The 13,491-nt window shown below is 51.4% G+C and overlaps 1 protein-coding gene and 1 pseudogene across 1 annotated transcript in view; both read left to right on the plus strand.

Annotated features, from left to right (window-relative positions):
- Iqank1 (IQ motif and ankyrin repeat containing 1) overlaps positions 1–13,476 on the plus strand; it is a 33,864-nt gene extending 20,388 nt beyond the window's left edge. Inside the window, exons 3-13 of the mRNA XM_075963501.1 lie at positions 549–682; positions 875–1,039; positions 1,106–1,297; positions 1,366–1,491; positions 11,851–11,990; positions 12,085–12,139; positions 12,251–12,343; positions 12,595–12,703; positions 12,798–12,894; positions 12,969–13,103; positions 13,173–13,476. Coding sequence (XP_075819616.1) covers positions 549–682; positions 875–1,039; positions 1,106–1,297; positions 1,366–1,491; positions 11,851–11,990; positions 12,085–12,139; positions 12,251–12,343; positions 12,595–12,703; positions 12,798–12,894; positions 12,969–13,103; positions 13,173–13,476 — 1,550 coding nt within the window. The remainder of the gene's footprint in view (positions 1–548; positions 683–874; positions 1,040–1,105; positions 1,298–1,365; positions 1,492–11,850; positions 11,991–12,084; positions 12,140–12,250; positions 12,344–12,594; positions 12,704–12,797; positions 12,895–12,968; positions 13,104–13,172) is intronic.
- On the plus strand, positions 5,712–7,237 carry LOC142844665 (small ubiquitin-related modifier 2-like; annotated as a pseudogene).
- Positions 13,477–13,491: the final 15 nt, after the last annotated feature.

Below are 13,491 nucleotides of genomic sequence, written 5' to 3' on the forward strand. Positions count from 1 at the left end.
GCTGTGCCCAAGTTCTAGACTCATACCCTCTGTGAGTGTCATGGACTGTGGTCTGAGACCACTCCCCTTTTGGGGCAGTTTATACTTAACGTACAAGCTTTGAGGATGTGTTGGGCCTCTGGCTCTGGTGGGTGAACCCTGAGGACCAGGGGCAGTTTTTCTGTCCTTTCCTCGGGCTTCCTACAACTTCTCTCAGTCGGCATCTTTCCAGCTGCAGATTTCTTGCGATTTTCTGGCCCCGGGGATGTGGACTTTCTGCTCAAGCCTGGCGCACTCTCCTTCCCTGGTTCTTCTGAGGGAGCATCATTCTGACTCAGCTAGTGAGGAATTTTTGTCACTGTTGAGACACTGTCTACCACTTAGCCCTGGCTGGTTTCACACTAATGGACTCCGTGGTCCTCCTGAGTGTTGGGAGATAGGCGTGATCACAGCATCCGGCCTTCATGCTTTCTGAGAACCATCCGGGTCCTCTGTATAACCCAAGCAACTGCATAGATGGTGGCTAGGAAGGAAGACTGGGGTTCAAATCTCAACTCTCTTCACGCCAGCCCCAACTGCCGAGGACAAAGCCGCCATTGTCATCCAGTGTGCCTTCCGGCAACATCTCGCTCGAAAGGCGCTGGCTCGCCGTCGGCAGGAGCGCCAGGAGTACCTGGATGAAATGGAGAAGCTGCAGAGAGAGGTGAGTAGGGTTCAGCCACAAGACCCTGGGTGCCAGGACCAGCGGAAGAGGGAAGGTCTGAAGACTGTAAAGGGGAATCATGACCTTGGGGTTTAGACAGGGACCTCAGGTTGTGGACATGATGTCTGGATTGCACAGTGACCACGAGCTGCGTGGGCGCTGGGGACGGTGACCACGGGCCGTGTCTTGCAGGCCTACCTGGCCTTAGTGCGCCGGGAGCAGGAGGCGGCTCGGCGGCAGCGCGAGCAGGAGGAGGCGGCAGAGCGCGCCCGGCGGGAGGAGCTGCAGCGCCGCCGCCGCCTGCTGGAGGCTGCCTTCGAAGGGGACCTGGGCGAGATCCGTGCGGTGCTTAAAGAGGTCCGTGTGGCAGCAGCGGGTGGGCGGGACCGGGTGGGCGTCAAGGTGACACTGCCCTGCGCCCAGGTGGATCAGCTCCTGACGCGCGAAGGCGTGGGCCACGACGAGGCTGGCAAGGCTCGGCGGCTGCAGAGGCGCGTGGCCACTGTGGAGTGCGAGGACAGCCATGGGAACACACCTCTGTCCGAGGCGGCGGCGGGCGGGCAGCCCTTGGCCATCCAGCTGCTGGCGGAGCTGGGTGCCAGCCCCAACAGCAAGGTGGGCGCGGTGCGCGCGGCGGCGGTGTGGCCTGGTCCCCGCACGCGCTCAGGGAGCCCCTTCCGCAGGGCGCCTTCGGCCGCACGCCGCTCTACCGGGCAGCCTTTGGGGGCCACCTGGAAGCCGTGGAGGTGCTTCTGAAGCTCGGAGCAGACCCCCGGGTGTACGCCGATGATGGGAGCACTCCGGAGCAGGTGTGGCCCTGGCATGCACTTCCCTACTCCAAAGGTTTCCGATGTGGTGGCACACATCTGTAATACCAGGACTGGGCAAAAGCATTGACCCTGTCTCATAAGGAATAGATGTGTGTATATATGTGAATACACACACCACATACACACACACACACATTCCTTACGAGACAGGGTCATTCTCTCTCTAGATAGATACATAGATATAGATATATAGATAGATAGATATGACTATATATCTCATAAGGAATATGTGTGTGTGTGTGTGTGTGTGTGTGTGTCGATCGATAGGATACAGGGATTCCTAGGTTTTGTATTTGGTTCCATCCCACCAACCAAACACCTGCGGGTTTCTGAACAGTGATTGGTTGTTGTCTGCCAGGGGACGCCTTCTGTGTGGTTGTCCTAGCTCCTTCAGCGCTCTGGCCACCAGAGGATACAGCTGCTGTGGTCGATTAGGCTCTCTGGCCTCGGAGGTTGGCAAGGTATCACAGGTGCTCTCAGTCTATTCCTGTTTCTTCCCCCTTGGTGGAACTGCCTCCCATCAGGAGGGAGTACTGTCTTCCTCATGCTGACCACTGGAACATGTTAGTCCAGGAGGTCGCTGATGAGGCTCACTCAGCAATGGGGGAACTCTGAGAAACCAGCTTAGGAAGTGCCTCTACCTGCTATTTGTTTGTACACACACACACACACACACACACACACACACACACGCACACACACACGTTGGCCAGGAACAATTCTGATCCTTCTGCCTTAGCCACTACAGTTCTGGGGTTACAGGTGCTGGGTACCACACCTGACCTTACCTTTATTTCCTCTAAGTCACCTGAATTTAAAGTTAGTTACCCCATATCTCACCTCTAAAGCTGAGGGTGCTGCCAGAAATGGTGGTATGGGTGTCAGGCCTTTTGGCAAACACTTGCTTCTGTGCCCCTTGAAGGGATATCAGATTCTTTGCCCAGCCTGGGACCCCAGCTTCAGGCGCCGCTTCCTGGGGACACTTCTCTGGGCTTAGCCTAAGCTCCTGGGCTAGCAGGTAAAGTTACAGTATAGCTGGAGTCTGGGAGCTCAGAGTGCCCAAGAGCCGGTGCCTGGAGGCCATAGAGGGCGGGAGTACTGTGGGCACCGCTGTGGGGCTGGTAATTGGGGAGCTGTGGTGACAGGGAGGTGTCTGAATCTTAGCTGTCAGGAAGAGCACTCATCTCAACTCCAGGTACTAGAGCCACTGACAGCCCACAAGCCAAGAAATGAGTTCTGCCCTGAGTCTCACACCAGACACAATCAACTCAGCAGATCTGAGTTCCAGCATTAACAGGGAACCTCTAGGCCTTAGACAGGGAAATAGCTCTGGGGTCTAGGACGTGTTGGAGAATTCTGAGCACACAGAGAAGCCAAAAGAAAGAAAAGCTGGCCTTCACCAAGACGAAAGCATAGTAACCTGGCAGGGGCGACACCATGATCACAAAGGCATTTCCAGGGTGAGGCTTTCCTGTGTACTCCAGCTGTCCCGACCTGCGATGTGCCCAAGTGTGGGAAACCCGATGGCATAATCAGTGGTTGGGGACTGCACTCGCACTCTCCCCTGAGGACAAAGAGGAAGAAGAAAGGAAAGAAGGGAAGGGAAGTTTCCCTTCATAGGTCTCTGACAGGAAGCAATGGCCAGTAATGGGAGAGACTGGTCACAAATCATATACCTGACCAAGGACACCTCCCTGGGGAATATAAGCAAATTCCATCTCAACGACAAGCAAACATGTCGTCCAGCCATGACAGACAGGGAGAGGAGTGTCCTGGAAGAGGACATGATGACTGCAGAGCCGCACAGAACAAGGGTGTCCCATGTCAGCATTCGCTGTGACAGCTGAAGTGGTGGAAGGCAAGGCCGAAGGCAAGGCTGGAGTCTCCTGCCGTGCAGCCAACATGAACATAGGCTCCTCCCTCTACGGACCCCGAAGATCTAAACACACTATGCTCCTCAGCAGTTATGTTTGGGCGCTTAGCCCGGCAGAGTGAGCCTGTGCTCACATAATAATGTCTACTGAAGCTTGCATGGTAATAGCCCCAAACTGGACACAGTCCAGACACAGATGTCCTTTTATGGTGAAAGCTGGTGTGGCCACAGTCCAGACCCCCTTTCAGCCACGGAGGATGAGGTAGAGACTGGCAGCAACTCCCACTCTCAAGGGAACTGTGAGAAAAAGCCCCTCCTGCAGCGCTAAGCAGACAATTCCATCTCAAACTGGCAAAATGATGAAGTGGAAGACAGATAGGTGGTTTTTACAGGAAGGAAAAGAGGAGGAGTGGACGTGGTGAGGGGGGAGGACAGCGGCACTCTAAGGTTGTGGGTACGGAAACTTGTTTGGTTTTCTTTTCTTTTCTTTTTTTTTTTGAGACAGGGTTTCTCTGTGTAGACTTGGCCATCCTGGAACTCACTCTGTAGACCAGGCTGTCCTTAAACTCACAGAGATCCACCTGCCTCTGCCTCCTGAGTGCTAGGGTTAAAGGCCTGCGCCACCACCGCCCGGCTCATCAGCTTGTTCTGTTTGCTGCACGCAGGCCTCAGTTACCTGCAGTGACCTGCCACATGCCGTACGCTTTGTCTTCCTTTCAGCTAGCTCAGTCTCTACCCTGCCACTTCATGAGCTTATTAAACCACGGATCTGCTCACGTGACACCCAGCAGCTGACCACGTCATCCTCTTGTGCTCACTTGGTTTCCGTTGGTTTACGGCTCTTCCACCCACACAGGTCAACCCGCACAGGTTCGTAAGCTGTTCCCACTCACCAGAAGCTCACAGCCCGGCTCTGTGGGACTAGAGATTAACATCACGTTCCTCACCAAAATCTTGGCACATAGTTCTCAATAACTATTCTTTCAGATAAGCACCTGAGGTTTATTTAAGATCTGAATTTGCTGGCTCGCCCAGACGACTGTCCACATGTGCAAGCGTTCACCTGCTCATCATCCCCTCTCTCCCCTCGCACCCACTTCTCTAGCTGCTCTGGGAATTTATACATCTTGGACCTTATTCTATAAAATACCAATCATAAGCTGGCCATCGAATGACTCCTAGTTGTGTGTGTGCCTCTGTGGTTCACGGGAAGAAAGGCCCAGCAGAAGCAATGTAAGGAATGCCATTTGCCAGAGCCCCACCCTCTCTGCCCATGGAACTATGTGGTGGATTTTATAGGGGATACTTTTCTTGTTTGTCCTGTTCCTGCCATTTATTCCCCATTTAAAGCACCGTTCATCCATCCATCCACTCTCTCACCCCTCAGTTGCCTGTCTATCCATTTCTAGACCTAAACGTCTAGACACTGCAGCTTAGCCTCGCTGTTGGCATCTTCTGCACGAGAGTCTGTGTGGCATTGTTCTTCCGACGTCATCTCTGGTACCAAGCTGTGTCTGTGAGATTCAGTCTTTTGCTCAGACCTAAAGTTTATCTGCTTTCACGAGTATAACGAACTCCATTATGCGAATTTCCCATGACTGCGTTCCAGATGTGGCTGCAATGTGCTGGGTGTGCCCTTGCCATCTCTCCTGTGCGCACCCACATGCTTTCGTGGCTGTGGCAGCCCGTTCCCTCCTGCCAGCAGCGCCTTGCAGTCCCATTGCGCAGTTCAGTCCCGTGCTGTGATCACTGTAGGTTTTGAAGACTTGCGGTAGATGTCATTGTTGTGCTAGCTGCTTTCCTGTTGCTGTTATGAAACACCATGGCCAAAAGCAACTTAAAGAAGATAGAGTTCATTTGGCTTATGGTTCTAGGGATAGAGTCCAGCTTGGGGAAGGCATGTCATGGCAGGGGGAGCAGGAAACTGGCTGATCGCATTTTCATCTGCACACACGGGAAGGAGAGAGAAAGAATAGGAAGTGGGATGAGACTATAAGCCCTCAAAGCCCACCCCCAGTGATATACTTCCTCCAGCAAGGCTCAGCCTCCTTAGAGGTACCATAACCTCCACAAACAGTGCCATCAACTACAGCCCAAGTGTTCAAATACATGATCCCACAAGGGATAACCCTCCTTCAAACCAACACATGACACCCTTTCCCCCAGAGGCTCTTGGCCTTCTCACGATACAAAATGCATTTATTCCAACGTCAAAAGTCCCTATAGTATTCCAGAGTCCCAGCATCATTCGAAAGTCCCAAATCTCCTGCTGTGCGGACCTGGTGCATCTCTGTGAAGTGGAGCTGGGGAGACTCCCATGCTCACCATGGCCAATGAGAAACCCAAGGAAGGAGTCAAGACTGACAACAATGAGCGTATTGATGCATCCTGCTCAGGGGCAGGGTGGCTGCATGGTGCAGCTTTAAAGGAAGAAGCAGGCACTGCTCAGTGAACTAATGAAAGCCCACTGTGAACAACAGAGTTCACCAATAAGGCAGATCGGGTTCCAGTTCAATGGGCAAACAGTGAAACAGACACACCTGCATAGCTGGAAGTGGAAGACGAAGATCCGATGGATGTGTTCCGGCAGCAGACAGGAGATGTCTACCAAAAAGGAAGGTCGCTACTTCATCCCAGAATTTTGTTATAAACCAAGAAACATTCTCCATTAGAAAGCTGCAGTTTGGTTCCCGCACACCCTGACCACCACTCTGTACTCTTCTCTGCTCTTTGGTTTCCCTGTCCCTATTCCTTTCTTGAACATAAAGTCCCTGGTGTATTGCACCGGCACGCTGCTGTGTTCCCTTTCGGGACGTCAGATGGAGAAGGGCTGGGAAGGTAGTGGCTCTAGGAAAACCCCTCCACTAGTGGCACGCTCACTCAGCTCTTCTCCACACAGTCCAGGAAGTTATTGTGCTCTCGTTGTTTTAACAAAAGAACTCAACAACATAAACCCCTGCACCCTTTCTTCATTTGGAGAATGTCAATGTTTTTATTTATCACAAAACCAAGGACAATTAGTAACCTTTCTTTATGTAGCTATTACATGTAGGGTAACCTGCCTTTAAGTAGGGGAAAATTATTCTTGAACAAAGTGTTCCTGGATAGCTTCCCTTCAACTCAAGCGCCTTGTTAAAGAAGAAAAAGAAGGAAAAAAGAAAAAGAAAAAAAGGAAAAAGAGAAAGAAGAAGAAAAAAAGAGAAAAGAAGAAAAGAAAAAGAAAGAGAAAAAAGGAAAAAAGAAGAAAAAGAAAAAATAGAAGAAAAAAGAAAAGAAAAAGGAAAAAGAAAAAGAAGAAAAAAGGAAAGAAAAAGAAGAGAAAAAAGAAGAAAAAGAAGAAAAGAGAAAAAAGAAAAAAGAAAAGTTCAAAATCTCTTGTGAGACTCAAGGCCATTTCTAAACATGATCGACTGTAAAATCAAAAAACTAATTACATGATTCCCTTATAAAATAGTAAGGAATATGCATTGCCGTTCCAACATGGAGGAATGGGAGCTTAGTGAGGAAATACCAGACCAAAGCAAGACTGAAACCTAGTAGGAAAAACCAAAGTCCCATAGCTCTGTGTCTTCTTTCTGGGACTTTAATTTCAAGGGTTTGGCTGACTCCACCACCCTTGCTGGCTGCAGCGTACACCTCTCTTGGGCTGGTTCCGCTGCATAGGTGCAGTTCTCCTTCAGACATCTCACGCTCTGGCAGCTCCGACATCTCCAGGTCTCCGCTGCAACCCAGGCCTCAGCATCACAGTTTTATTCAGTGGACTCTCTCCGCTCCCTTGCAGGGACTTCAAGCGGGCAGGCATTGCCGGGCCTCAGCAGCTCTCCACTCATGGAGGAAGGGAAACGTGCTTAGCAAGTGCACACCTTGAGGAGTGGCCATCACCAAACAGAAACGATGCCTAAAGGTGAAGTCAATGGACTGCGAGTCCAGAGGGAAGTCCCAGGGCTTGGCATAGTGGCATGCAGCTTTGATCCTAGCACCCAGTAGGAGGAGGCAAGAGGATCTCTGTGAGTGTGAGGCCAGCCTGGTCTACATAGTGAGCTCCAGGCCTGCCAGGACTACTCAGAGTCTCAAAATGTAAACAAGCAAAAAAGGGAGAAAATAAAGGACTGTGGGGGACAGGTCTTCGTGTCTGGCTGTAGAGGGCTTGAAGTGATCTCAGGAGCACTCCCTAAAAGGGGGGGGGGGAAACGCTTGGAGACATCCTGTGTGTGAAAAAGTCCAACTTCAGCTGCTGGTAACTGTGAGAGCTAAAGGCGAGGGGTGTATGTGTAACTCTTAGATGAGAGACAGCTACAGATACCTGCTCCTCAGTGAGGGAATAATCAGAGCATCCAAGAGAGGAGCAGAAACTCACTTCAAAATGCTTCTTTAAAAGTACATCTTCTGGACTGATGAGTGGAGTCAGCGGGTAAGGTGCTCACCACTAAACCTGACACCATGAGTTCGATCCCCGAGATCCACATGGTGGGAGGAGAGAACCAGCTCTTAGAAGCTGCTCTATGATCACACCCACCCATCCCCCCAAGATAAAATAAACAAATGCGCTACAGATACACTTGAAAAAAGATATCTAGGCCAGGTACATGCCTGCCAGCCCAGCACTTAGGAGGCTGAGGCAGGAGAATTGCCATGAGTTTGAGATCAGCCTGAGCTACATAGCAACTATCAGGTCAGCCAGACTTACAGAGCAAGGCTCTATATATTGAAAAAAAAAAAAGAGTCAAAATGGCCAATACGCATAAGACAGATTTCTCGCCAATATTAACAGGGAAATACAAGTTAAAATTATTACTACAACTAGTGTGATCTGAATGAGAATTGATTGTCCCCATGGGTCCATGATTTAACACTTGGTCCGCAGTTGGCATTGCTCAGTAGCTAAAAACAGAATGAGTTGGTGTTCAGTGTCCACTGCAAGGATCACATTAGCTTCGGAATTTTGTAGTCTTTTGGGAAGCCCCGTGAACAGAGTAGCCACTGTCTGAATATCACTTGCCTTGGTCCTAGAGGAGAGGCATCCAAAACATTCAGTGCAAACCACTGCTGTTTGTTTAACAGACCTGGTCGTTTGGCACGAGTTGTCAGGAAGAATATTCTTTGAGCTGTCTTGAAAATGGGATGGTAGTGGATGTGCACAGCAGCCAGTACTGCTAACCAGCAGTTTTGACCCCTTTCCTACGTACTTTTCTCAGTTGGTCCCGGGTGTTTTCTTCTGACATGCCTTCCATTTTACTAGTCTTCTCTCCAGCTGTCTGCTGTCAGTCATTAAATATTCATACTTTGTTGTTAATTTTGATTATTTTAACTTCTAGAAACTTCATTTGTTATATAATATAGATAAAGTCTTTCGGCACTTTACCAAATTCTTAATCCGGTCCTCATCACCTTGAATGTGTTGTTTCTGAGGTACTGAAGACTGAACCTAGGGCTTCATTCAGCTGAGTGAGTACTCTACCCCTGAGCTCCAGATCCCTGTGGCTATAACCCTGCCTGTCCTGAACTCGCTTGTAGACCAGGCTAGCCTCAAACTTACAGACATTTCCCTGCCTCTGCCTCCCAAGTTCGGGGATGAAAGGTGTGCGCCTCTGCCATTGGGCCCTGTTTGTTTGCTTGCGTTAAAATCTTACATATGCCACTGAGGGTTCAGCACTGCTTTGGCATATGCCAGGATACCAGCAGCCTGGACCACCCTGTCAGCTTCAGGGCTTTGAAACTCAGCTGAAGTCCTTGTGAGGACCCAATTCTGGGCCACCTTGTTCTATGGATACAATCCTTAGAACCTCCACCCAAAGCAAGAATTTAAGCTGGATGTAGTGTCGCATGCCTTTAATGCCAGCCCTGGGAGCAGAAGCAGGCAGATCTCTGTGAATTAGAGGCCAGCCTGGTCTACACAGACAATACAGCCAGGGCTGCATGGAGAGATCTTGCTTCAAAGCAAAACAGGGCAAAAATAAGCATTTAAAATTATATATTTGTTGGGCAGTGGTGGCGCATGCCTTTAATCCCAGCACTTGGGAGGCAGAGGCAGGCAGATCTCTGTGAGTTCAAGGTCAGCCTGGTCTATGAGAGCTAGTTCCAGGAAATCAAGGACTGTTACACAGAGGAACCCTGTCTCAAAAAAAATTGTATATTCCAGGGTTGGGTGATGGACATTAGCTGACAAGGTTCTTGCGTAGCATGCATGGTACCCTGGGTTTCACCCCCAGTACCAGATATACCAATCATGGGGACACATGCCTGCGATCCCAGCAGCACTCAGGAGATGGAAGCAGGAGGATGAGAAATTCATGGTTACCCATGGCTACAAAAGACTCTATCTCAGAAAAGGCCCTATATTGGGACTAGAGAGATGGCCAAGCAGTTTGGAGTACTGGCTGCTTTTCCAGAAGACCTGGGTTCAATTCCCAGCACCCACATCATGACTAACGACCATTTGTAACTTCAGTTCCAGGGAATTTGAGTCCCTCTGCACTGTGCCTCTGCATATACCAGGCATACAAATGGAGTCCAGATAAACATGCAGGCAAAACACACATACACATAAAATTCAATTAAATTACAAAGTCACCTACGCTCGGGGACCAACATTTTAGGGTAGGGGACAGAAAGACTGTGAGAGCCACAGGATCTGGAAGTTTGCTCTGAGATTGTGTCTCCTAGGAATGTCAGAAGATACACCCATACAACCTCAACAACATGACTGCCCAACCATGAGCCGAACAGGGACAACAATAGCCATGCCAACGTGGACAAGGAAAAGCCCATGAGGCCTCAAACCTACCCTGGGAACTACAGGCAACTACGGAACGCTGAGAATGGAAGAACTAGTCTTTCCCAGGGAAGAGTAAACCAACTAGTCATCCAATACCAGATGGTCAGCCCTGAAAACACACATTTTAGTAACATACAGACTGAGCAGATTGATTTTAGGAATGTGTGTGTATATACATATGTATATATACTCGTAACAACAGTCAGTGGGAAAAGAGGGCACGGATTTGAAAGACAGCAAGGAGGGGTGTATGGGAGGATTTGGAGGGGAGAAATGATATAGTTACAACCTCAAAATGTCACATATTTATTCATAAATTCCTTCAGTTACCCATCCAACTGCCTATCCTTCTATGCATTTCTCTACACATTAATTCATCAGTGATTCTTTCCACGTGGCCGCCTTTGGTCTCTTATCTGCGCGTTCACGTCAGCACCTTCAGATGAATACCAATAGGTTCATTCATTGACTCACACAGCCATTGGACTAACTGACAGAATGTGCTAGCCAACATCCTAGGCGCTTGGGGGAAGCTTCTTGAACAAAGGGCCGATGGATGGCCACTCCATGGTCTCAGTGCAGTGAGGAAGTGTGAGCAGTGGAAGTGGAGCAGGGTGAGGGGCCGTGTCTCTAGGGGACAGGCGGGTAGCCGTGGTTTTAAGGCGTCCAGGGTGGATCTCTCCAAGGAAGTATCTGCCATGCAGGAGGGATTTGGAGGTGAGGGCATGGGTGCCCGATGTCCAAGGACAGAGCTGACCGAGGAGGATACTGGACGAAGGTAGCGGTGGCGTACCATCTCCAGGAGGACCAGTGCCATCTGATGTCACTCAGTCCCGAGGAAACTCAGAGCTGTGGGGGCAATGATGGCAAAGAAAGGCCCAGGCAGCCCTTGGCACTGTCTTGGCTGAGGCTTTCAGCAACCGGGTGCTGGTTTGTAGGCTATGAAAAGCAGGCAGCCTCTCATTTTCTAAAAGTAATCTTGGGCTCCATGTAAAGCAGCTGAATTATGAAAGCTTATGCATTGTCTCTGCTGGGTTCTGAGCTAATATGACACGAATGAGATGGGCCAACAGATACATGGGGGCTGACTCCAAGCCATCAGCTTGAGGGGGCTGGGCACGTGTACTTTGTATGGGCTAACCATGTCCTGACCCTTACAGAGACTCCCAGTCCTCCATGTAGACCCTTCTCCATCTTTCCTCCAGTATCTGTGGATGATGGCCAAGTCTGCCAGGCTCATCCCTGTTCTTACTGTGACCCATGAGCATCATCTCTGCTTTTCAGAGCCAGGCAAGGGAGCGATTACAAGTGTAGACCATCACACCCAAGTTTTTGTGGCTCTTAGGGACTGTGTCTTAGAAGGGTAGATCTTCAGGTGGACAGGAGATGAAAGCGGCTCTAGACAACTGTGTCTGTGCCTATAGTGTGGGAAGCCTAGAGGCCTTGGTAACTTGGCAAGGAACTTGATTGGTGGACAGATGGAGAGGGGCAAATGTGACCCTGGAGGCTCTGCCACTGGAGCTGGGTCTGCTTGGATGTGGATGGTGAGCCCAGGGGACCTATGGTCTTGGCTTGTGGGCTATTAGTTCTCAGCCATGGCACCCTCCTTGCTTTTCCAAACCCTCTAAGATGTGTGTGCCTCCTTCCTCAGAAGACACATGGTTCTAAGCACCAAATGCCCTGTCATTAGGTGGCCTCACTGGCCGCAGTGGCCAGCGTGCTGCAGTCGTGGGACCTGAGCCTCACAGAGGCTATGCTCCAGAACATGGAGGCTGAGCAGCAGCGCAGGGCCCAGGAGGCCCAGAAGCACAAGGAGGCTGAGGCCAACCGGTGCGCCGAGGGGGATGTGGGAGCCGCGGGAGAGGAAGGGGATGTGGAGCAAACACATGGACGACTTTGACCAGCCAGCTTCTTCCCACTGCAGTATCAACCTCAAGGTCCAGCAGCTGGCTAAGGAGCAGCAGAGGTGTCACAAGGAGGTGAGTTGTGAACCAGGCTGCCCTCCAGGAAGGAGGCCCTGGGGAGGGCCTGAGAGCTGGAGGTCGGGTGAGGGTGAGTTGCTGGGGTCTGCGAGCCTTGTCTGCCCACAGCTACAACAGGCCTACTGCGAGCTCAATCGGAGGATCATGGAGCATGATAAGTGTGAAAGGAAGTGCATGGGCAAGACTGAGCTCACGCTGCAGGTGGGGCTCCCATGCCCTGCGCCAGTCTGGGGGTTCCCCTTCCAAGGGATTTTCAGGCATCTCTGCCTTCCAAACCTAAGGTGTCACTTAGTAACAATGGCCTCCTTGGGGTACGGGTAGAACCTGGAAGTCCTGGTAGGCATAGACTTCACCTCTTGTCTGGGCAGCCGACCCCTCCTCCACCCTCCTGCAGAGTAGGTGGTGACTCTGAGGTGATGGAAGAGCAATGGTCAATGTGGTCCCTTCTCTAGGCCATCAAGGACGCAGAAGCCCAAGTGGACAGGTTGCGGCAGGAGGCACAGAAGGCTGAGGAGACACTGGCCATGGCCAGGCTGGAGCTGCGGGAGCAGACCCAGGAGGGTGGGCAGGGCTGTGGTGGGGCAGCTGGGGACCTGGAAAGGGGATGCCAGGGAGGAGATTTAGCATTTCCCATGCTCCACAAACACCTCCACAGAGGAGGAGATGGCAGCACCTGGGCTGAAGTGCAAGGTCACGGAGCTCCATGACGTGCTGATGAAGGACGTAGGTGACCGGATCCGAGCTGATGGACGGTCAGTACCCAGGCTGGGTGTGGGTACAGGTCAGAAGTGCCCACAGGCTGCAGTGACCAGGTGGCTGCCTTCAGGTGGCCTCTTGTCATCGACCCTTCTGGCCAGGCAGCCACTTTCCTGAGATACCAGGACACCAACTATGTGGACACAGTAAACCCGGAGCACTTGAGACCTGAGTCAATTCGGCTGGCTCTGCTGGGGGCGCTCAGGTATGGCACGCAGGGCCCAGACAGCCCCACCCTGGGCCTCACCTGCCTCCTCACCAGACACATCTACAGGTACGGGAAGCCACTGGTGTTTGACCTGCGGGAAGTGAACCTGTTCCCAGCAGTGCAGCAGCAGCTGGATGCGGTGCAGCCTGGCCTGGCACAGGCCTTGTTGAGTCGTGGGCTGCTGGCACAGGAAGGTTATCTGTCCCTGCTGCGGCCCACTGATGGACCAGAGTATGACCCCTCCCAGTTCCAGGAGGCACGCCTAGAGCACTTCCGCCTCTTCTTTGTCACCAGAGTTCAGTGGCCACCAGCTGACCAGCTGCAGATCCTGCTCCCAGTACGCGTGCAGCTGTCCGGTGGAGGATTCTAGTCATACCCCAATAAA

This window comes from Microtus pennsylvanicus, chromosome 2, assembly GCF_037038515.1.
Source record: "Microtus pennsylvanicus isolate mMicPen1 chromosome 2, mMicPen1.hap1, whole genome shotgun sequence".
NCBI classification, from domain to species: Eukaryota; Metazoa; Chordata; class Mammalia; order Rodentia; family Cricetidae; genus Microtus; species Microtus pennsylvanicus.